This window comes from Taudactylus pleione, unplaced genomic scaffold (assembly GCF_031769625.1).
Source record: "Taudactylus pleione unplaced genomic scaffold, aTauple2 ptg000181l, whole genome shotgun sequence".
NCBI classification, from domain to species: Eukaryota; Metazoa; Chordata; class Amphibia; order Anura; family Myobatrachidae; genus Taudactylus; species Taudactylus pleione.
The window spans coordinates 1,644,720-1,669,904 of record NW_028284583.1 but is presented as its reverse complement, the minus strand read 5'-3'; the positions used below and the strand labels follow the sequence as shown (position 1 = coordinate 1,669,904).

Genomic DNA, 25,185 nt, shown 5'->3' with positions numbered 1-25,185 from the left:
GCAGCAGTGTCAGTGTTAATTCCAGGGCCAGATCTTCCCCTCCCTCCCCTGGTAGAGCTCCTCCCTCCTCCCAATAGAGGATGATGCTGGTCTGGCACTGCATAGCCTGCCCGCCCAGTATGTCAGCACAGCCTGTGCGCTCCACATGCATGCTGCAGCAGATTACAAGGAAGAGCAGCAGAGTCTCTACTTGTGGCAGCGCATTATGAAGATCTTCCACTTTCCACCTACATGCAAAAGCCTCCACAGGTAGTATGTCACACAGGAGCACGTAGCCTATCATATTAGATAGGGTGAATGCTATGCTGCATTACTAGTCAGGAGGTGACCATCCAGTCAGTGCTGCCTGGCAAGGAAGGGGTTACATTACAGGAAAACTGATAATGCACAGGAGACAATTGTGTTCCACGATCCTGTGCTCAGGATAGGATGGTTGATGAAGGGGGAGATCGGAGCCTGTGACACCTTGTTTACATCCTGACCACTGCACAGACCACTCAAAGCACATTTCTCTGCATTAACTGTTTTAATATAATCACATACTCCTTATTAGCCATAATGTCTTACAACAGTATGTCCCTGCTCTCAGTACAATATATCACCTGCCCAGCCCAGAACCAGTAATTAAGGAGGGCTGGCACAAATTACTTTATGTAAGCATGGGAGTGCTGGCTTTTTGAATATTTTGGGTCTGATTCAGCAGAGGACGCTAATGGGACAGCAGGTGCAATTTCACACAGAACGCAGGGGCGAAAGTATGCTAATACCGGCCAAAGCTCAGCCGGCTTAAAGGCCCACTGATGCTTTCTCATATCCATCCAATGTCTCTCTTCTGTGTAAATATCGGTACCATAGATCCACATCAGCCAGTCCCCAGCATTTACAAGTCTGAACTGCAAGTCTCATGAGCTCTCTTGCTGCGTATGTAATCGAAATAGCTAATTTATGCACACCCATGAAACGGCGTTCAAACGGACAGACACGCCTTCGTTTTTCCATCACCACCCCCAAAATACTGACAGCCTGTCACTCATTTTGTGATGGATTCTTCTGTGCATCTGTTATTGCAACGCGATTGCTGTGCATACACAGTACGGATTATACGCATGCGAGATTTCAAATAATTGCTCGATCTGTGTCTGCTGCTGAATCAGGCCCTATGTGTGTGTATGTACAGTATATACAGTCAGGTGCATAAATATTGCGACATTGTCAGAATTTTCAGATTTTGGCCTCTATTCACCACCACAATGGCTTTGAAATGAAACAAACAAGATGTGCTTTAACTGCAGACTTTCAGATTTAATATGAGGGTAATTACATCCAAATCAGGTGAACGGTGTAGGAATTACAACGGTTTCTATATGTGCCTCCCAACGTGTGCTGGGCTGCTGTGAGGTAAGAGCAGCACTTGACCTGGGCAGTAAGCCCAGGCAATTAGTACGCCCCTCTCGGTGCCCCTGTCAGTCCCCTGGAACTGTTTTTTACTGTGCTTTTGCCTGATCCTTTGCTATTATATGACTGCTATGTGTACCAGGCACCTATGTGTCAGACCACACTCCTGTCTATTAGCTGCCATTACTATTTATGCATGTGGCTAACCCAGAACTGTGCCCTACCACTCTAATTGTCTGTATAATATTACTCTGCTTGTTAATAAATCTCTCCGTACTAACTACTTTTACTATCAGTATTAAAACTCATATCAGTATTAAAACTGCATATTTTCTGTTTAGATTGCTTCCATGCTCATGCCATATACGCTGTTAGAATCCCGAAGCACGGGAAGCCATCTGATGGAATCCTGGCGTCGAAATCCAGACTTAGTACTAAAGATAGGTGTCTTAATACCGATGCCTATCTTTAGCCCGACGACGGAATCCCAACAGACGGCTTCCCGAACAAAGGTAAGCTAGAAGGGTTCGCTGTTAGTCGCGGAGGGGGGGGGGGGGGTAGGGTTAGGTTTAGGCACCCCCCAGGGAGGGTTAGGCTAGGGGAAGGGAGGGTTAGAGTTAGGCACCACCGGGGAGAGGTTAGGCACTACCCCCAGGGAAGGTTAGGTTTAGGGTGCAGGAAGGGGGGGGTTAGGTTTATGCACTCCTGGGGGGGTTAGGCACCACACCAGGAGTTTAGGGTTAGCATACTCACCTGCCCCGTCAGTATTCTGCTGTTTCGGGCTTCCGGCGTCAACATTTCACCCGGCGGCTATTTCATACCCAACTCTTGTATTGGTATTAGCATAAAGTTGCAGATGAATTCGATACTAATGTTTTCAAATTACGAAAAGAGTACATTCAATTATTTTAAGCTAACTATGCTCCACTTCTTACCTCTATTAATTATGGCATGGTCTGGGAAAATTAATAATTCTAAAATGTCTTATGTAGAGTACTGTATTTATCCCAGATACCTGTACCATCTCCAGGACCCTTTTAATGTGTAATAGCTTTTTGCTCATTCCAGATATAGTTCAGATGAAACATGGAAAGATCAGCAGACAATATCCAGTCTGGAGGATGCGGTCCACCTCTTTTTGAGAAGTACGATCAGCCAGTGTAACTAAGCCATGTGATATCCTGGGGCACTAACCTGGGGACAAAAAAGTGGGTGGGCATAGCCTATGCCTTTATCTAATAAGATTCATATATATTTCCTTCCATGGTTTCCTGGGAGTCTCAGACCAGACTCTGCATACTCTCTCCCAACTATCTAATTCACACTGGAGAAATGGGACAAGCTAAACAACACACACAAGCTGACTCCTTATCCATTTCCCCTTTCTCTGATTTTGAGAAGCACACTTTTCCTTTAGAAAAAAATAACAAATATGCTTCTCCCTTGGATCTATGCAGGTATTCACATATTTTACATATCATGGGAGAGCCTTCCCCAGAATAATTTACAGGACTATGTGAGAAATATGAGTTGCCATGATCTGTCCAATACAACAAGAATGGTCACACATACAACACCTTCCATAAAAGAAAATATTGAAGTCTATACTAGGGATTTAGGACCTCATTCAGAGCCGGTCGCACAGAGCGTGCGGTCGGTCTGAATGAGGGGAGGACTTCTTGAATTTTCAAGACGTCCTCCTTTGCGGTGGTTAACACCCACAGCCTTACGACCGCCTAAGGTGATGGTCGCGATAGTCAAGACCATCGCGACCATCGGGGCTTACGACGAGACCCTAGGGTAGGGTCTCCCTTGTCGTAAGCCCCGGAGAGCTTTCGGCTCTGTCTGAGCCGGAAGCTCTCCACTGACATCACTAGTGATGTCAGTGGGGCCGCCCCCAAACGGTAGGCATTCCCATGGGAACGCCCCCGTTTGGGCTGCCACCCCCCCGGCCCGCCTTCCAAACGGGGCGAGCTGTCAATCAACATCGACAGCTCACCCCCTTTGGATCGAGACCCGATACGACCGGCGCTGACGGTCGTAGCGGGTCTCACGCATGCGCACGACGGCGCCGTCATGCGCATGCTCTGTGAGCATTGGGACCTTCAGGCATATTTGATGGGAATGCCCTATATCTGTGTGTTCCTGGACCAAGATGATTGATAAATTACAGCAAATTGGCAATGTAAATGTGGCCTTGATCCCCTACTTAAACATTGTGCATTCCCATAAAAACAATTAGCAAACCAGATAATAAGTTAAATATATACATATATAATGGGCTGAGGGCCTGATTCAGAGCCGCTCGTAAGCGGCCGCTCGTTCGCTCCGAGCGATGTTCGCACATCTGCGCATGCGTATGGGTCGTAATGCGCATGCGCCAACCAGTCAGTGCGGTCGGAAATCGTGTGTTCGCAAAATAGCGAGTGCCTGCTAATTTGAGTGACAGGATGAGGAGTTTGTGGGTGGTAACAGGGGAAGGTGCTTGAAAACGGGGAGTGGAGATCCGAACGCAGGCGTGCCAAACGGTCAAAACGGGCGTTTTAAGGGAGTGCATAATTAACAAAGCAGCGTCATCGACCACGTCACTTGGTTGTCTCTTAGCCTGAACTGTTCGCATGATTGCGGTAGGAAAATCCAACCACAAGCACTGCGAGCAGTTCAGACGCCTTTCGATGTACTCGATTAATCTAATAAATAGCGGAGATGACGTATGATGCGACCGGCCAGGGGGCGTCTTTACAAAATAGCGAGCGCATGTTTCGTTCGCTCGCTCAGACATAGAGACGTCAACAGACCGCAAAGAGCGAGCACTCAATTTAAATAGCCGGCCCCTTTTTATGAACGAGCGAGCGCAAATAGCGTCCGGCTCTGAATCAGGCCCAGAGGGTGAAGTAGCTAAAGAAATATATAGATTTACCTTCCTAAGAGCCTTGCATGCTATATCTGTACTCCGATTGCTCTAAAATCTACTGGTTCCTTTTAGAATAACACCTCACTACAGAAAGTATATAGATTTACCCTCCTAAGAGCCTTGCACGCTAGATCTGATTTCTCTAAAATCTGCTGGTTCCTTTGGGAGCTGAAAGGAATGTAACACTCCCATGTCTATTACCGCTCACTCCCTACTGCCCTGTTGCAATATTTAAAAAAAATTGAAAACATCAAAAAGCCAAACAAATGAATGCGAGTCTTTAGCAACAGTATAAAGTTTATTTTTTAAGGTGTATTATATTCTGCATCAGCATGTTCCACAGCAAAGCTAACAGAAAACATAACATGACTAATCTTTGCTATAATTTGTGTTTAATTCTTAATAATGTCTTTTTTTTCATATATAATATACTGTACAGATTATTTTGTTACTGAATTTTACAATATCCACTTGCATGTGCTACCTAAAATAAAGACCATTAAAACAAACATAAAAAAGATTGCAATGTGTCCTCTTTTTCCTGGTCTGCGATGTAGAGCCCTTGTGACACTGCAGCTCAAGCAATTAGCATTCTCAGCGCTTCATCTGTCAGCCCATTCACCTCCATGATCTTTTTCAAATATTCCATATATCGGCCTCTATCTTTGAGGAACTGAGGAATTCGGGCATTGTGAAGAACAGCAAGGTCTTTCAAGCGATCTATATCCTCATAAGAAACCTGCCAGAAGAATCACAGGATTGTATTAGATACACACAAACCATCAGATGAAATGGTCTTCACCTGCTTCTCTATTTCTCATGTCATTTTCTATTTTCGTACACCATAAAATAAGAATGGATCTACTCTAGGGGTTTTTTAAAAGTGGAGATGTTGCCCATAGCAACCAATCAGATTCTAGCTATTATCTTCTAAAAGGTGCTAGATAATGTGTAAAGTACAATCTGATTGGTTGCTATGGGCAACATCTCCACTTCTAAAAACACGCACTTCAGTAAATATACCCCCTAGGATTCTTATCACTAACCAACACAAACTATTGTGTAATTTAAAAAACACAACTATAAAACATTTTTTAAACTAGAAATAAAAAATAAAAATACCTAAAAACATTCATATTTCTATTATTGACATTAAGTCTGAGAAGTGTTTACCTACTTTACGTGATAGATTTACATTTATATTCGGAACAAATAGCAACATGGGCAAAACCTGCAGAACAGATTGTAGGCACAACTTGGCAATATTAAACCAGTATGAATAGAAACTTTCATGCATAATGTTATCAGCACACAATAGATAAGTATACCCCATCAGAAGGTAAATTCTACAGCCACACATGTAGTTCTATACTGCAGTCTGTTACTTGGTAGCTCCCATGGGCATATCTATAATGGGTGCAGAGCATTCAGTCCCTGGGCCGAGGGGTGCCCACACCGCACATCCTGCACCCATAGACGATACTTACCTCTCCATCATGGCTGCAGAAATCACCGGGAAAATGGCACGGTTGCCATTTACCCAAAGATCTGCACATGCATTTTATAGCAATCACCAGAAAATATTACATGGGCAAAATGTTCAGAGACCAGACATGCTTTTAAAATACCTTCCTTCCTCATTACACACTCGAGCATTTTATTACTCTTTATGCAATGTTTGACTATAAATTGAACACAATGATCATTTCATTACTGAAAGACATACTGATCATAAAACATACCTTTCCCATGCATGTCAGCAGGCGGAAATCTATGGTGTCTCTGTGCCTCAGAATACGTAGAATCCCATCAAGGTACACCTGATCCTTACTGAAGCAACCTGGGAGGATGAAGAGAAACATGAATATAAAATGGCCTAAAATACCATTATAAAACATGACAGTAGTTGCTGCCTTTTATTAAAACAGGTGAAAAAACACAAAAGGCAAACGTGCAAGTGTGTGTGGCAGGGGAGTGGGGTCAAACCTATGAAACATGCAAAGGTGTAGTGAATAAATACAGATAAGCAGAATGCAGTCCTACTGTTACACATTTTTCAGGATCTTTTTTCGTTGAAGGTTACCATCACCTTATAAGTCCACTATTGCTGGCTACCAATATATGTAAGGTGTGAAAGAGAAGCACATATTCATTTGTCAAGTTGTGTCTAATGTTTTTTAGTTATTCTATGTTAATACTATATACAAATTGAATTTGTTTCTCTATTAAGCATTATTGCATTGTTCACTCTAAGCATCCTTACTACTGTTCACTTTGTTTCTATGGTGGAGGTTTTGTCACAATTCTGATGTCAGTGGACAGCTACATCTGCAACAGGCTCCGAGCGTCTTCACACTTGTGGTGCTACTTTAAAGGTAAGATGTTTTGTACTTTTCTTGTTATCCTATCGAACGGACTAAAGTGCTCTGAAACGTTAATAACCTAAAGTGGGGCTACTGTGGTTTATTCAAGACGTCCTGAGTGCCGCCATTTGGATTCTATATTTTCCTCTACCTGTTGGTGAGAGGTAATTTGGCGGGCACCATATGCAAGCTTACTTCATAACTAGCAAGGCAATGCCGGTTTTCTGCTCCATATATATATATTATATATACGAGGGTTGTCCAAAAAGTAATGCCTAAATGTTTATAACTCAAATTTTATTATATATACAGATTTGAAAATTTGCAGTAAAATACTTTGAAGTCTTAGTAACAGAATGCCTCTGCTCAAAAAATTTACCATCTGCCCTCAAACATTTTCTCCACCTCTCAACCCAAGCTGTTAATCCACTTTGGAAAAATTCCAGTGGTTGGTGTTTGATGCAGGAACGTATGGCGTTTTTCACAACCTCTATGTCTTCAAAATGTTGACACCGGAGACAGTCTTTGAGAGGGCCAAATAGATGAAAGTCAGAAGGGGCCAAATCAGGACTGTATGGTGGATGTGGCATTATTGCCCACCCCATTTTGACAATGGCCGTAGATGTTGCCATCGAAGTGTGAGGTCTGGCATTGTCGTGGTGTAAGATGACATTTAACAGTGGAGTTATTGACTTTTTTTTGCGGATGGCTTCTTTCAGCTTCTTAAGTGTAATAATGTATTTATCACTGTTGATTGATTGGTTTGGTTTCAAGTAATCGATGAGAATAACACCTCGGCAATCCCAGAAGAATGTGGCCATGACTTTGTTTACGGATCGCTGTGATTTATTTTTATTTGGCCTAGGTGAACTTGGGTGTTTCCATTGCTTTTAATGGGCCTTTGTTACTGGGTCATAAAGGAATACCCTGGTCTCATCTTCTGTAATGACATTTTCCAAAAACATCTCAGGGTTGGCTTCAAAGTTGGTAAAAATGTCATTGCACACTTCCATCCTCTGGGTCTTATGATATCTGGTTAATTGCTTTAGAACCCATTTATCACACACTTTACAATATCCCAAATCATTTATTAGTGTTTCTACAGTGCCATGGCTACATTCAAGTTCATCACTGATATCTCTGATGGTCACACGACAGTCTTTCTGAATCATGGCATCGACTTTGTGTCTGTTCTCTGCTGTCACTGCAGTTGATGGTCTGCCACCACGAGGTTTGTCGCACACGGACGATTCTCCCGATTGAAAACGCTTCATCCACCTTCTGAAATTGCTATAGTCATTTTAAGCTCACCATACACTTTTCTAAGTCGTCTGTGGATTTCTGTAGCACTGCAGCCTTCTTTTTCCAGAAATTCAATGACGGCTCTTTGTTTCATCTTGGATTCCATGGTATTTCTTGGACTACCTAAACAAAAACACATATATAGGTAGCAGACATATTAAACTACATACTGACAAAGTTTCAAATAAATGTCCCATATTATTTCAGAATTATGAGCATTTAGGCATTACTTTTTGGACAATGTATATATATATATATATATATATTTATTGTTGTTAGTGATCATTTTTAATATGTTCAGAACTTAGTTTGGTTTTATACTTAAATTGGCTGTGTGGCTATAGCTGGGGGTAGGTTATAATCTATGTTGTGATTACTCTTACTGAGAAGGTTACAAGTAACTCGGAACTTTGAATAAACGTATTTCCTATATAGACTAGAATATTTGCATTTACCTGGTTGGGACGTGTCAGTACAGCCCCTCTTTGCTCGTACACAGTAATCCCACCTTGTGTTTGGGTCTTTGACAAACTGACCCACATCCTGGAACAGTTCACTAAATGACATGTGGCTAGCTTGGTAAACAGTGTAATACAGAAGTGCAGCTCTCCACAACAAAGGGTCTTTACGAAACAAGACACTGTGTATGCTGGCCAGGCCTTCTTCTGTTGGGTTGATTGGTTTTAGGCCATATTTTTTACGTCCATTACTGTTATTCCATGGCTGTTGGTTATTGTTCATCCCACGAAAATAATGGGTTCCTGCATTCATACAAGAAATACAGCTTTATAAATAATCTCTAAAATGGAAATTAAACTTGGTACAAGAATAAATCAGAATACTATGGCACATATATGAATATTATATACAAACATGGATTTACACAAATACATGAAAGCAATGGGTTTGGGTTGGTAATAATCTACTGAAGAAACTCATATATAATAAAACAGTAAGTGGTGACAACACCCACATTCCTTATGAGACAACACCCTGGTATGTTCTAGACAGTGATGTTTGTGTTCATGAAAATAAGAGTGTGTAACTCACTTTATATTTACAACAGTGAGTGGAATACAAGCGTAAAATCCTAGAAAATAAGTTTCAATATATAATGAGCAACAATGTAATTACTTATATTTAGTGGGCAGTGATGTCATAAGACATTCAGGAAATATTCTGAAAAGCAATATATGAATTTATCAGTGAAATAAATTGGTTGGAAAAAATGAACATGTTTTGTGACTTCTTCTACATTCAGGATTATCCTGACGCTAGGGTAATGGGGGTGACTTCAGCACTGCCGATGACCACTACTAGATAAAGCTCCCTCGGCTCTGCAGCCACTCTCTGCATAATGGCAACTTATTACATGGTTAAAATTTCTCCAGCAATATACTAAACCCTGTCACCTTCCATCTAATAGATCACGCACACACCTGTCCCAATCTCATACTGACTACATCCTAATGGGTGATTCTTTGGTCTTGCATGTACATGCTACAGATGTGTACTTACATATCTATGCAGCAGTTGCGCAAAAAACCCTCTCGGTATGCCAGATCCTGTGAGACTCTGCTAGCGCCGGTCATCTTTTTTTTCTACGAAAATGCGTCTCAGTAGCAATGTGATATGACTAGGAAGCACCATCAGACTGTGCTGATTAATTCATATGCGACACTTGTATATCTATGTGTGACTGAGTCTCTGAATCTGTATACGAAGTGCTACAATGTAGCAGCCGCAGCTTTTTCATTCCAAGTTCCGTTGTGCTTCATTTACAGACACACAGATATAGAAGTGCTTCATATCAAATTAATCGGCACAGTCTGCTGGTGTGTCCTAGTTGCATAGCGTTACGAGTTGGATGCATTTTTGGCAAAAAAAAAATTAAAAATACCCGACGCTAGCACTGGACCTAGCGGCTCACTCATGCGAGACTAGCTGCGCTGTGTGGCATATTGAGGCTAGATGTATGAGGACTCATCTGTACGTTCTTAGGAGATATACTGAATTCTGATAACACTAGTGTACACTTACATTTACCACTTTATCCATCCACATTAACTCATCTTTGTTGCTTCATCTTGAAACTCTTTATTTCAGAGGATTTCTACACCTCTCTCAGAGAATGGGGGGATGGAATTCTTTGACAGCAACATAGATAACTGGGGTAACCCTGTCTTGTATTGTGTGCTGTCAGAGGCAGTCATGTGGGGCTGCACATCAAACCTGACGATATTGCATGCAGCCCCATTTGTCATGCTAGGCTCCGAGGAATCCCCTACTGAGGGGTTGAAAGCTGGGGTCCGGGGTTGAGGATGGAATCGGAGGCGAAGAGCCTGAATGTAGGTTCTCCTCATCCACAAGTATTGGATGTTGGCAAGACCTGACCAAAGGCGAGTCTAACCTGCTGTAAGGTGTTCACCAGTGACCCCTCCAAGCGGGATATGGTTTCAACTGCTCCCGACAAGCAGGTCGCTGCCCTTTGGTCAGGTATCCAATACAAGTGGGAAGCTGAGAGGAATACACCACTATGGCCCAGAAAGAAGTACTTTTGAGAAGTACTAACGTTTATACTATACCCCTTGGTACAGAGTTGGTCTAGTGATTGTACTCAGTGATGTGTACTAAGTATCCAATGTGCGACTCCAGACACACCGGAGGATGATTTGGTGACTGTACCCAATGCTGTGTACTGAGAGCCCGAATCAGACCTGCTCACTAGATGCATTCGCACGCAGCCAAAGTATGTAAATTCCGCGATCGCACGGCAAGGCATTAGCACGCCCACTATTTCTTAGCGTGCGATCGCAGTGTGTAGTTAGACGCCCACCAGCCTGTCTTAAGACGTCCACTGTCTCACGCCATCTCCAGGAACTGTATGCAACAATCAGTAACATCGAGTACCATCAGAAGCGTACGCAGCACTTGTGGCTGACCATACCCTACCGCAAGCACTGCGAGTGCCTGTGTGTGTAAAACAACCATGTGACGTGTACTATGACACTGTGTCTTAATTATGCACGTCTCTGAAAAGCATTAAGATGCAGAGACACGCCTGCGTTCGCACCACCACACCCCCGTTTCTATCAACCATCCCCTGTCACCACCCACAAACGGCTTGTCCTGTCACTCTTTCTAGCGAGCTGGCTATGCGCAGTGAGCGAATGCTTCCCAATCGCATGGACTAGTTCATGCACGTGCACTGCGATGCATACGAATATTGCAAACATCGGCAGGCTGCGTGAGAACGCAGCCTAGCGAGCGGTTCTGAATCGGGCCCACAGTCCGTTGCGCCATGCATTTGTGTGTGTGTGGGGAATAATATTTTTTTTTTTACTACTAGGGATGTGTGGGAAGTACTATTATTAGGATGTATGACCACTGGGAGGTCATTGCCAATGGGGAGTGGGAAGTTATTTTATAATGGGGGCCGAGTACATGGGGGGGAAGGGGGGGGGGGAAACACCCCCTACATATATATTTTTTTAAATCAAATATTTAAATATATTATTAAAAATACTTTTTAAACTTTATTAAATTATAAAAAAAAAAAAACAATTTCTGAACAGTTTTGTGGGGAAAAAATTGACAGTTAAGTAAAATATTACCAACTACTGTATACATGAGTCCCATATTGTTAAGTATTACAGGAAAAGCATTACTAGAATGTGTTGAAAGAAATTGTGCTTGCCATTTGTTTGATGTACTGTAGGTTCATTCTGAACTGCCTTATCATTACTGTGACTCACCTCCTCTTACAAGTCATGATGATAGGAGCGATATATCAAGCCTAAAAGCGGGTATCCACTAGACAATATGCTCCATGGCGATATCGTCTAGCATTTCCTAGGCAGTGATGTGCTCAATGTCATTAAGGACACTGAGCACCCACACTGAACGCTATATCGTTCAGTGACGTCACCCTCCCTCATCCCCATACTTGCAGAACCTGACGTCAGGTTTGCCCTGCAAGTACGGGTGCTGAAAGATGCCCTCAACGACCAGCGGGAGCACACATCGCTGGTCGTTGACGGCATAACCACTGGACGATATTGCGGACGATGAATGATAACGATATCCTTCATATCGTCCAATTTATCGTCTAGCAGATACTCTGTTTTAGACAGAACTAAAGAGGAGACCAAAGCAACCAATCAGCTTCTAACTGTCATTTCAAATAGTGTGCTAGATAAATGACAGAAGCTGATTGGTAGCTTTGCGCAACTTCTCCACTTTATCTCTCTCCAAGGCTTGATGCAGCTTCCCCATACGGAGTTATCCAATCCTTGCCCTTTGTCAAGGAATTAGAAGAAAACATTTTTGAAGTAGGTATGATGAAAATGAAACACCGGAGAATGTAAATCAGCAGAGTACCATACCTATTTCATGTCTAAGCATCCCTTCAAGCCACTGTTCTCGTGCAGTGGAAATGTTGATGGTCATTGTCGGTCGTCCGTTCACCACTGTCATAGAGGCTCGTGAAAGTAAATCATCTGTAAGGTGAACAACAATCTGAAACATGGAAACAACACTGTCAACTTTGTGTCAGACATAAAATTCTGGTAGCAGAACTTACAGTTTATTGCACAACAGAAGTTGTACATTGACAAATGTTGGTGTATTGATTTCTCAAAAGTTTGGGGAACACTAACCATTGATAGCGAACGGGCAGTAACTAATCAAAAACTGGACATGAAAGGATTCAAAATACTGAAAAGAAATTCTTCATATTAAGATATTAATATGAATGAAAAGATATTCTTCAAAACACCCAAAAATATAGATTACGTTAGCTCACACCAGGGCCGCCATAAATTGAAATAGGCCCATGTACTGGGGGGTGTGGCCAAATAAGTGAGGCATGGCCATGCGCCCTCTGAATTTTTTTTTTTTTTTTAAATACTATGAGCAAAGTGACTTTGCGCACTGCAAAGGGGGATACGGTTGCACTCAGCAGCTGACCTGGCCTCATACTAGGCCCCTCCAACAAGCAAGTGCCTTCATTACCAAGGGGGGGGCCCCCTTCTTTTGGCGACGTATAAAGGTATGTTTGTTATCACGCTGTTGCTGTTCTTGATAAAAGTCCAATCGACTGAAACGTTGAACGCAGACCTTGTGGAGTCGTGAGTCTTATTTTTTAAAGTCCTGAGAGTGCCGCTGTTGTTTTGTTTGTAAGCTTGGTTTTTCAACCATTTTGAGGGCACCCAGGCCAGTATTATATTTACCGTGGAGTGCCGGCGTTATCTCATTATATATATATATATATATATATATATATATATATATATATAAAATCTCCTGAATAAGTTTGTGCCAAGCTTAAGATGTAATCCCTAAAAATTTTGTGATGATAATTAGTTACCTGCAACCTACTTCATTGGCTCCCCATCCTCCCTAGAATTGAGAAAAAACTCCCGACCCAAAAATACTGTACAAAGCACTTTCTCACTCTCCTTCTTTCCTGCATCTCAAATTACATTTCTGTCCACACTCCCTCCTGTACCATTTGCTCTTCCTTTGACTGCCACCCTGATTATTTTCTCTTACACCTGCCTCCAAGATATTATTGGCTTTGCATTCCTCTTCTGGAACTCATCCCCTCACAAAGTCAAACATTCTACCAGTTTCATTAATTTAAGAGAAAAAGGGCAAAATATTTTCTTTGTTGGGGCACTCAACCTACCTTATTTGATTAAAACTTAACGTTTATAGGTATGTTCTAAAAAGTCTGTAGACTGACACAAACATATAAACAAACAAAAGTATAAGTCCTTCAAATTCCTACTGAAACAATCATATAAAGTCAGATAATCCAGTCGAAGGAGACAAAACAATATAATTTAGGTTCAATTCGTTAAACATGTGATGCAATTCTGGCACAGAACAAAATCAATCCAATAATAAGGCCATGAATTATGACACTAAATAAATTCAGATACCCACAGCGAGAATAATTTAGAATTATTCAAAATAATTTGATTCGGATCATTCCCAGAATAATGAATGCTCGGCGCACACAGACGTAATATGATAATTATGCAATAAGCATAAGATATGCAAACACACCATCCAGGTTCCTGAATAATATTTTAAATCGAAAGCAGCAGTCTCTCCAGGGGCAAACGCAGGACTTTCTGGGGAAGGGTTCTATATATATATGTGTGTGTGTGTGTATGTGTGTGTGTCTCTTTATTAAACACACACACACACACATATATATATATATATATATATATAGCAAACATGTATATATTATATATAACACACTAACACATACACATATATATACACACTAACACATATGCACACTAGCACATACATACACATGTATACACACTAACACATATATAGTGTACACACAAACACATATACACTAACACATTCTCGTTGATATGGGGGTGGGGCTTGCAGTATAGGCTCCACCCCTTATGTGTCTAGTGGTGATTGGTCCGTCAAAGGGGTTTCTAGGTACTCAGAAACACCCCTTGCAAGTAATACCACCTTCAATAATTAGGGAAAAATGAAAGTAAATTTAGAAATAGAATCTACCAGTGTTGTATGGAAAGGATGGCTAGTGCATATGATTTGTCCATGATAGTGAATGATGTGTGAGCAGATCCAACTCGTATACCTGGTAGCAGGGCCGGATTATAAGGGGGGCGACAGGGGCGGTCGTCCTGGGGCCCCCACACATAGGGGGCCCCCCCACACTGTTCCCGACCACATCCTCTTAATGAACATTTTGTTTTTTCACTGAGCAGCCTGCCGCAAGGACTCCGGGCCAGTTCCCGCTGGGCTGGTGCCTTTAGTGGACGGCGGCCGCTCAGCCCTTCACTCACTGATCCCCCTCCCCGGACTTCCGCTGCCGCGATCGGAACTTTAAGCTCCGATCAGGCAGCTTGCACAGAAAAAAAAAATGGCCGACGGGGGAGCTACCGCAACAGCTCCTTCCGTAAGCCTTTTCAGAGCCCAGAGCAATCAGTGCCACTGACGGCTCCGCCTTCAGCTCCTCCGCGGCCCGCCTCCAGCATCCACTGACTTCACAGCCATGCACAGCAAGGAAGCCAGCGTCCACCGGTGAGCTCTGTGAGCCCCCTCTCCCCCCCTATACTCAGCTACCTCATACATTATGATATATATTATATATGATACACATATATATATATATATATATATATCATATATGATATGTATATACACAGGTTGAGTCTCCCATATCCAAATATTCCGAAATACGGAATAATTTTGGTATGACTGAGATAATGAAACCTTTGAATTTTGATGGTTCAATGCACACAAACTTTTGTTTAAGGCACAAATTATTAAAAATATTGTATAAAATTACCTTCAGGCTGTGTGTATATGAAATAAATTAATTTTGTGTGTAGATTTGGGTCCCATTCCCAAGATATTTCATTATGATATGCAAATATTCCAAAATACGGAATATTCCGTTATCCAAAATACCCCTGGTCCCAAGCATTTTGGATATCGGAGACTCAACCTGTATATATATATTAAATTTTATATATATATATATATATATATATATATACATATATATACATACATACACACTCAACTTCTATTGATAGGGGCCCCCACACGTTTGTTGCCCAGGGGCCCCCACAGCAGACCTTAATCCGGCCCTGCCTGGTATATAGAAGAAAGAGAGTGACATCTGCTTTTGTAAACACCCCCAGGTCTGGTCTGATGCTTGCAGTGCAGACCAGCACTCTAAGGGTGAGAACAATAAGAGTGTCAGAAAAAAATGGCAGCAAAGAGTGAGTGCGGTGAGTCCTGGAAGAACGCTGCTGCTGTTTGTCTGTGCGTCTCCACAGGGAACAATCAGTTAGTGGTGCCCCCAGAAAGCCCCAATCAGGAATTTAGAGAAATTCCCGGGCTCCACATGAATCACTCGAGACCCCCTGTTACCAGGTAGCGCAGGGGTAATTAAGTACTGAAGCACCAATGGGAATCCCTGAAAAATTACTTGCTAGTTACAAAGGGATAGAAATATAGTCAGGCTCCTGGCCAAATCCTGGTCAAGGTGCAGGGGCATATTAAGAGAGGAGGGGGCCCGTGTGCAGTCCCTGACCAGGGCCCCTTCTTCCCTCTCCGGGGGCCAGCAGCACACGGAGCGCAGCGCCCCAGCAGTAGACCCTGGGCCTGATTCAGAGCCGGACGCTATTTGCGCTCGCTCGTTCAGAAAAAGGGGCCGGCTATTTAAATTGAGCGCTCGCTCTTTACGGTCTGTTGACGCCTCTATGTCTGAGCGAGCGAACGAAACATGCGCTCGCTATTTTGTAAAGACGCCCTCTAGCCGCTCGCATCCTACGTCATCTCCGCTATTTATTTGATTAATCGAGTACATCGAAAGGCGTCTGAACTGCTCGCAGTGCTTGTGGTAGGATTTTCCTACCGCAATCATGAGAACAGTTCAGGCTAAGAAACAACCAAGTGACGTGGCTGATGACGCTGCTTTATTATGCACACCCTTAAAACGCCCGTTTTGACCGTTTGGCACGCCTGCGTTCGGATCTCCACTCCCCGTTTTCAAGCACCTTCCCCTGTTACCACCCACAAACGCCTCATCCTGTCACTCAAATTAGCAGGCACTCGCAATTTTGCAAACACACGTTTTCCGACTGCACTGACTGGTTGGCGCATGCGCATTACGACCCATACGCATGCGCAGATGTGCGAACATCGCTCGGAGCGAACGAGCGGCCGCTTACGAACGGCTCTGAATCAGGCCCTCTGGACACTAGTCCGGCGCGGAGACAGCTGTCCCAGCGGAACTTAGCACTGCCGAGTCTGACTCCCAGAATCCCACCCTGTACTGTAGAGTATAATGTTATACTGATAAAATCCCCCTATTCTTGTTTTCACTTTGGCTGCTGACATCCTGACGTTTCTCCATTGTCCCTCACTGACTCGTTATATTCATGTTGCTCTCGTTCCTGTGTGTTTGGAATGGCAGTCATGTTAGCCTCACACTTAGATCAAGTTGTTGATGTATTTTCAGGATTACAGATGGTCAGTAAAAGTTATGATTGTATGATTGTCAGAAGTTACACATTACACAGATGCAGTGTAATGTGTACAGGACGCAGTATCCTGATAACATGAGCAGGAATAGTATACAAGCTCCAGTTACAGCAAACGGTGGTTGTAAAAATATCTGTTATGACCCCATAGTCTACTCTGACTTACGCAGGCACATTAATAAAAAGGTTTAAAAATAAATTATACAGCAACAAAAAAAAGCACAGCACACTCTTTTTGTAGCCACTAAACAAAGGAGTGTGGAAATAGAGGAAAAATTTTAGGACTGCAGTATTTGCTTGAAAATAATTATGAATATAATCAATCATGGAAAAATATATAGATTTTTTCTACTTTGTCCATCTGATTTAGCTTGTATAATCTTAAAAATATAATATAAAAAAAGTTTCACAAAAAAAGTAAAATTTAGGGGGAATTCAATTGACTGCGGTCATTTACCGTGACTAACTGATCACCCGGGGGGCTATTCAATTAGCCATGAAGCCTTCCTGAGGCAACACTTACCTCACCCAGACAACCTTCTTTCTCCATGTATTTTCGAACTTGGTGCCATATTCGACTTTTTGGGAGCAAACTACCTCCTGTTGCTTGTTCGAATTTCTCGTAGTTGCCATATTTCTCAAGTGTCCTCAGCATGATACTAATCGCCTGTACAAGGAGAGGAAAGAAACAATATTATAATATACTGTATTTTAAGAAGCTTAAACATCAAACATTTTGGAAGCTTTTAATATAGTGTAATAGCGAGCTGAAAGCCAGGTGAATCAAATGAAGGATTTATTAAGAAAACCTAACATAAAAGAACTACTACTAACAGTATATAACTTATGTGCCCATCACTTTAGATCAGGAGTGGGGAACCTTTTCGCTGAGGGCCATTTTGATATATATATATATATATATTGGGCCCGGTGCAGGCCACGCCCCCTCCCTGTGATGTCACATGGGGGCGGGGCCACATTCGCCGGTGATTATGGCTCCAGGGAGCTTTAAGGGCAGTAGTGTGACCATCTGAAGCATCCTAAGAATGCCCCAGGAGAAGAGCATAAAAAAGTGGGGAAACCGTTGTGAACCACAAATAAGTAACAACAGAGATAGCTGTTAGTAACCATAGGGAAACTACTGGAGGCTCTTAAATGGTGTCAAATGGCTGATTTTTATACTTTTTAATAATGGTTGAAAAATAATAGCCAGCAAGTGTTTTTCATCATATGAAAGTCTTTCTAGCATTTTGGGGCACAGGAAAATAGGGTACAGGAAAATGTTTGTACAGTGATTTTGCAGTATTTATATACATCTCCACATACCTGTCCCATATCATTTAACCCATTATTGAGATTTTTAGAAAAATTCACCTGAACACTGACATGTCTTTATTGCATACTTGCCTACACTCCCAAAATGGTGGGAAACCTCCCGAAAATCGTGTGTCGCTCCCAGCCTCCTGGAAGAGGGCAAGTGTCCCGGCTAAAGCCACCCATCCGCAATCCCTGCTGACGTCCGCTCCTACCTTTGATAACTGACCGGTCCGGGGGCAGCTGATGACGCAATTCACGATGAATCGCGTCATAGTGGCCTGGCGCCCCGGGCAACACAATGCCAGTAATCTCGCCATTGTGTACGATAGGCAGGGTTGCGATCGCGCTGCCACGCCCCCTCCATGCCCACAAAACAGTAGCACACCCCCCCCCAGCTGTGCCAAGCTGGCTGCCTCTCCTTGCATGATTATTCATTGGGAAGGGTGTACCAGAGGTTCTGCACTGTGTCCAAACATTTTTTCCTTAAGATAAAGATTTTCCCCACATTTTCACCTGCTCAAGGGGATGCGCACAAAGAAACCATGAATTTCCTCTGAAAAAGCAGTGCAAGTTTGCCAGTGATCGCGCTGAGTGACAAAATATGTGTGTCCCAGGGACCCTTCACTAAATGTGGTTCTACCTGACCATTTCTGGGTCCCATCATAATTTATGCTTTAGAACTATGCCCCTCAGACTTCCCCATATGCCACCACACATACCCACATACACCTAGAATTCCCATCTGATACACCCAACACAGCATCAGCCCTCCCTAAATGCCCCTTAGATGCATGTTTAATGCCTCCATGATCTTACAGGTGATATGACTTTTATGTACACGAAATCCATAGTGATTAAGGCATTAGGTAATAAGAGGCATATTTATCAAAAGATATGTGCACCACCCAGAAAACAACCATTTCAGAGGTGGTGTGTAAATATTAAGAACCACCAGAATGTAATACAGGGGACCACAGCAGATATTCCAGATATCAGCTGCAATCCCCTAGTCTTCATGTTAGGACAGAAAGGGCCACTTTACAGCGCGCCAAAGGCGCACACCCGGAAAAGGGTTGTGATCACTCATAAAAAGAGGAGTGTCCTTAAGATGCACCCCGCTTTTCATCACTGTAAGGGGCGTGCCCAGCACTCACGGAGATGCTGGGCTGCCCCCAAGCTTTGCTTGCAGTGTGAATAGATGCCGTGCCATGTCGGTCACTGCAGCCCACAGGTGGGGATGGCTGTTTTAGCTTTTCACTGTATAATTTTCCTTATTCACATTAAGTCACACAGTACTGCCCTTTATTCACATGACAACACAGTAGTACCCCTTTTAACACATAATGCCACATAGTAATGCCTTTTACACATGCCTTTTACATTATGCCATGCAGTAATGCCCTTACACATTTATGCCATGCAGTAATGCCCTTTACACATTTATGCCCGCAGTAATGCTCTTTACATTTATGCCCACAGTAATTCCCTTTACACATTTATGCCACACTATAATACCTACAGTAATGCCCTTTACACATTTATGCCATTCAGTAATACCCGCAATAATGCCCTTTACACATTTATGCCTGCAGTAAAGCCCTTTCCACATTTACGCCACGCAGTAATGGCCTTTACACTTGTTCGCCACACAGTAATTTTTTTACTGATAGTATGTGTCATCTTCAGATTTAGACTTTTCGCCTGCTGGACTTTTTACCTCCTTCGCCTGTTTTCCAGGCGGAAAAGTATCACGCGCGTGCCCACTATTGCCCGTATTCAATTCCAAAGTAGGCGAAATCAGGAACACGCAAAACTTTGATCGATGAAAAAATAAGGGAATTTTCGGGAAATAATTGTAGGACCCCCCTAAAGATGTCCAGACCTGGGGGATCACTATGGGTACCCCGTTTTGGCCTACAAAGTCGGGTTTTTAAATAGCCGCAGCAGGTGTTTTTTTCCCGACTTTGACAGCGGCAGGTGCATTTTTGCAGAATTTTAAATAATAATTTTAGAGACTTAAAAATATGCTTGCACCCATTTTCATGTACTCCAAATTTGATGGGACCACTTTTAGAATTGAAAAAAAAAACCCAATGTGCTCTTCTGCTTCACTTCTTCAATGTCTGGAAAAAACACCTGTCGCGGCTAATACAAACCCCGACTTTCTTTTGCAGGCAAAAACGGGGGTACCCATAGTGATCCCCCATGTCTGGACATTTGTAGAGGGGTCCCAGGCATATTTCCTGAAAATTCCCGTTTTTTTCGTAGATGCTGCGAAAAGTCATTTAAAAAAAACAGGGATAATTTTTCAATTACCATGAGCAGGTGAAAAAAAGTGTGCAGATTTGGGGTTTAGGGTTAAAAAAAATAGCCTGCACCCTTGGGAATGCCCCCTTAAAACGAAATGTGCAAAAAAAAAAGTAAAATAAAAAAATCGGGACACCCCAAAAAAGTCAATGTAATTGAATACGGGGATAATGAAAATAGGCGAAAATTACGTCATCGGCAATAAATTTTCGACGATTCCGACATTTCGCCTCGAATTGAATACGGCCCTTAGAGCGTTGTGAATGAGAGAATTGATGAATCATTGTAATTCTGCTTCTGTCCCATGCCAGACCATGCCAATATAATGTTGTCATGTGGTAATATGACCAGTAAGTTCCTCATTGGATTTGTTAAAAATGTGTTCCTTCTCCCACCATCCCAAAAATAAATTAGCGTACGTGGGCGCACAAGCTGTGCCCTTCACCGTCCCCCAAATTTGCAGATATAATTTATTGTTAAAGGTAAAGTAATCTCAACTCAAGATAAATTCCAGGAGTTCAAGTAGGAATTCATGGAATGCATCAATACCTTCCATATTGAGGAAGTATTTAACAGCTGCTATGCCTTGATGATGCTCTATACTGGTGATTAGTGATTCAATGTCCAGTGTAACTAGGTAATGGTCATCATCCAGCTGTACATCATTAAGTTCCCTAAGAAGATCTGAAGTATCCTGGAGATAGGAATGGAGACTGATGACATGATGCCTGAGGTGTCTATCCAAGAAAATACTTGCTTGTTCCAGGAGGCTAGCAATCCCTGGGACTATTTGGTCTTCCTGGTGGTTTCATTTTGCCCTTATGCAGTTTTGGTAGTAAATAGAACGTAGGTGTTCTCGGATGTTCCACTTGAAGAAATAAGTATTCGTTCATGGATATGGTTCCTTTCTCATGTGCTTCTTTAATCATTCTATTGTACATATATAAAAACTGGTTGGTGGGATTGAAAATAAGTGGTTTATAACACTTTACATCATTAAGTTGCCTGTGGGCCTCCTGTAAGTACATTTCTACTGGCCAAATTACAATGTTGCCCCCTTTATCAGATGGTTTTATTATGACCTCGTTCCATTCTTTTAGTTGCTTAAGGGCTCTTCTTTCTTCAGGACTCAGGTTTTTGCTTTGGAAATGATGTATCTCTTTAGTAAGTTGTAATTGATCCATCTCCTTGGATACCAGATCCATGAATATTTTTACTTCTGGACATAGGGTCTCTTGTGGGGTGAAAGTGGATTTCCTTTTGCATAGTTGTCTTCTAGTCGTTAAGAGTCGAGCATGTAGTTACTTCATTCTCTTTTAGAAGGTCTTCTAATGCAACAAGTGCCTCGGATTCTTCCTCTGTATAGGGTGTGCTTCTCTCACTACATATACCTGTAAGTGTGTCCAGAAGAGTCTGATCCTCTTTACTCTCCTGATTGGCAAATAATTTTCTAAGGAGTAATTTCCTTCCAAAAAGTCTTCGATCACGTTCCCAATCAAATCTACTATATGATGTGGTAGGTGAAAAAGACAACCCCTTACTTAGTAGATTAGTTTCTATATCTGTAAGATTTCTGATATATTAATAACTTTGAGGTTATCATCCATGTCTAGTATTTTTTGTGAGTCCTCGAGGACTGGCATTGCAGCCCGGAGGAACTCCCAGGATCTTGGATCTCTTTCCTTTTTTCTTGCTCCTCCGTGTCCTCCTCTTATATTCCGATTTGTACCTCCTGGCAATTGTGCTTACTTCTAAAAAAGTGCCGATCTCAGTGCGTGTGATGTATTATCTTTGGTACCTGAAGATTCTGCTTCAGAGGAGCTATATGGTGTTCTACGCTATTTTTCAGTGTTTCTTCTATTTGAGTTCCACTTGAATACTTTCCCTGATGCAAAATCCCGTTTATCTCTTAAAAATGTACCTTTCTTTTTCTCTATGATAGTTTGTTCATATTGTTAAAGATAGATATTTTGGATGAAGGCATGTACTTATATAGGTTACAAATTACTGATTGGTCGATCTGATGATCTTGTATGAGATCTGATTGTATGCTATTGTGATTCATAATATTGCACCATTCCTTGGGCTTGTTCTGTATTCCAATAGGATAACTTTGGTGACCCTGCAGAAACCATCACACCGTGTGGTTATGGAATATTATTAATATAAAGTTCTTATTTTAAATATACTTTAAGTTTATTTATGTTACATAGCTGTATATTGATGTTTATCTTATTTTAATCTGCATTTAATTTGTAGTGTATTATAGGTAAATACTGTATCTCTGTTGTAATCATAACTGTAATATTATTGGTATAATGTTTTAGATCCCGTTTAGGTTTAGTTAAGCAATGTAATGTGCTTAACCTGAAACTTCCCCCTCTCCCCTGATACTGTAAGCCAAAGGAATTCCAGAATTGGGATAGTTTCGGCGGGGCCCTCTGGCTAATGAAGATCCGGTTGGCACACACAAAGAAGAGGGAGCTGACCTATCCGATGTTGAGTATATACAGATCCCTGCCTATATCCAATGATCTTATTCCCTAAGGACTATTTGAATGTGAACTTATAAATTGTACTGCAGTGACTGTTGGAAGTCAGTGCATTCAGAATTGAAGCCTTGTATTGGTGCCAATAGCGCATGCGTATTGTAAGGGGCGGTACGCTATTTATTTCTTTGTGCAAATAAATCCTTTGGACTTTGGAACTCCAAGTGAGCTGAGCAGACTTCACAATTATTTATCTTTGATAATATGCTAATAAGTCCTCTTTATTTTTTGCAAAACATTTCTGGAAATTCGTATCCTTATCCCAATACATCAGTGGGGTGAGAGTGACTACGTGAATAGGCTGGCTCCCTTGTGGTGCCGAGTATAGCGTACTGGGTATTCACTGAGGATTACCTCATACCAGATTACAGTATCCACGGACACTCATACTCCACCTCTCTATCCTGTATGTTTTTTCTGACACTCATTTTTCATCTGACTCATTGGTGAGCCTGCACTGACTTCAGACTCACAGTGAACAACAGGGGAGAACAGTAGATGCCACTTATTATTTCAAACCCTCTTAGTATATGTGGAGGGTCCGCTCATGCCCCATTCACTGCTTGAAGTACATGGGACACAGTAGCCACCTATCCCCTTGCTGTTAGTGAGTGGTACTTTGTTTTACTTTTCATTATTTCATTATACTGTATCTGATACCATATGCAATTTTATAAACCCTACCCATTTTGCTATATTACATTGCTCTATTCCTCACAAATACATCCCAATTATTATTAGATCAATGAGCTAAAGAAGCTCTGCTTTTGGTGTTACATATTGTTGCATATATATTTTGTCAATCACTGCTGATGAATATGCAACTCATTTATGATGGGTACATTGGATTATTTTATGTATGCCATTTAACATATGTTGATTTCTGATGTTTATACCACCTGGTCTTCTAATGTACAGTACATTTGATGCAATTTGTGATCACAAACCATGTGGACATCTGATTGATTATATACATTGATTCGGTAATAGGATCAGCATATGCTATACTACATCTGTGAGACGGATGGTTTATATAGAGGGCATTTGGCTGCGGTTGACATTGTTCAGATAAAACACTGTGGGATATTTTCCCTGTATATATATGAACACTATTTTTCAAATACCTCACCTTGGTATTCTATTGGTGCTATTATTATGTGGATCGGTCCGGCGGTCCTCCTGAAAATTTTATATTTGCGTATCTATTGACTGTACACATCTACGTGGACCACTGGTACAATCCACTCTTTTGGCCAACGTTTTGCCACATTTTTTTATGTATTGTCCATTTTTGTCACATGTTCTGTCCTTTGCAAATGTTGCTTTTTAATAGAACTAATAAAAGCTATATTTTATGTTTAACTAACCAGGTAGAACTGGTGCACCAAACCAGAGAGAGTACTTTTCTTTCCCTTTCCTTATCTAATCCCTGACAGCCTGTCAGAGATTGGCCGCAGCACAGCACATCCCCAGGGACCCGGTCCTTTTTTAAAAGTGAGTCCCAGGTACTCAATACAGGTTAAAATATGCGCTATTGCACGTATTTGCAATCACTGTTTGCAATTGAATTGCAACTGAAATTTCGGTGTGAGAACAACTCGTGGAACCCAACTCCTTTGAGCTGGTACTAGCTATTTTATCATCTTTATATGATCTGTATTGCTAAGCCCAATATTGAGTTTTGCGTATGTTCTAAACCTACAATTCACAAGTACCAAATCAAGAAGCATCAAGCTAACAATTTTATACTAATATTTACAGATTTATGGGTTACAAATTAAATCATGTACCAAAACGCTTTTTTTTTTGTTATAAAAATTGGTTTTGTGATGTTACATAAGTTTGTCATAAAATAATGCCTTTATAATACAATTTGATATAATAAAGTTAATTTATTTGGGAATATTTGATTTAATTTCCAAGAGAAATACGTATATTGTATAAGAACCAATAAAAATCTAGAAGAGGCAATGCTATGACCT

At 41.7% G+C, this 25,185-nt stretch overlaps 1 protein-coding gene across 3 annotated transcripts in view; it reads right to left on the bottom strand.

Moving 5' to 3' along the window:
* Window positions 1–4,598: 4,598 nt before the first annotated feature.
* Window positions 4,599–25,185, bottom strand: part of LOC148519808 (putative tyrosine carboxypeptidase MATCAP2) — a 94,069-nt gene continuing 73,482 nt past the window's right edge. For all 3 annotated transcript variants that reach the window (XM_088476030.1, XM_088476031.1, XM_088476029.1), the window contains exons 3-7: window positions 17,554–17,697; window positions 12,360–12,492; window positions 8,430–8,735; window positions 6,052–6,149; window positions 4,599–5,048 (exon numbers count right to left, since the gene is read on the bottom strand). In XM_088476030.1, the coding sequence (XP_088332156.1) occupies window positions 4,887–5,048; window positions 6,052–6,149; window positions 8,430–8,735; window positions 12,360–12,492; window positions 17,554–17,697 (843 nt within the window). In that variant the 3' untranslated portion in view covers window positions 4,599–4,886. The remainder of the gene's footprint in view (window positions 5,049–6,051; window positions 6,150–8,429; window positions 8,736–12,359; window positions 12,493–17,553; window positions 17,698–25,185) is intronic.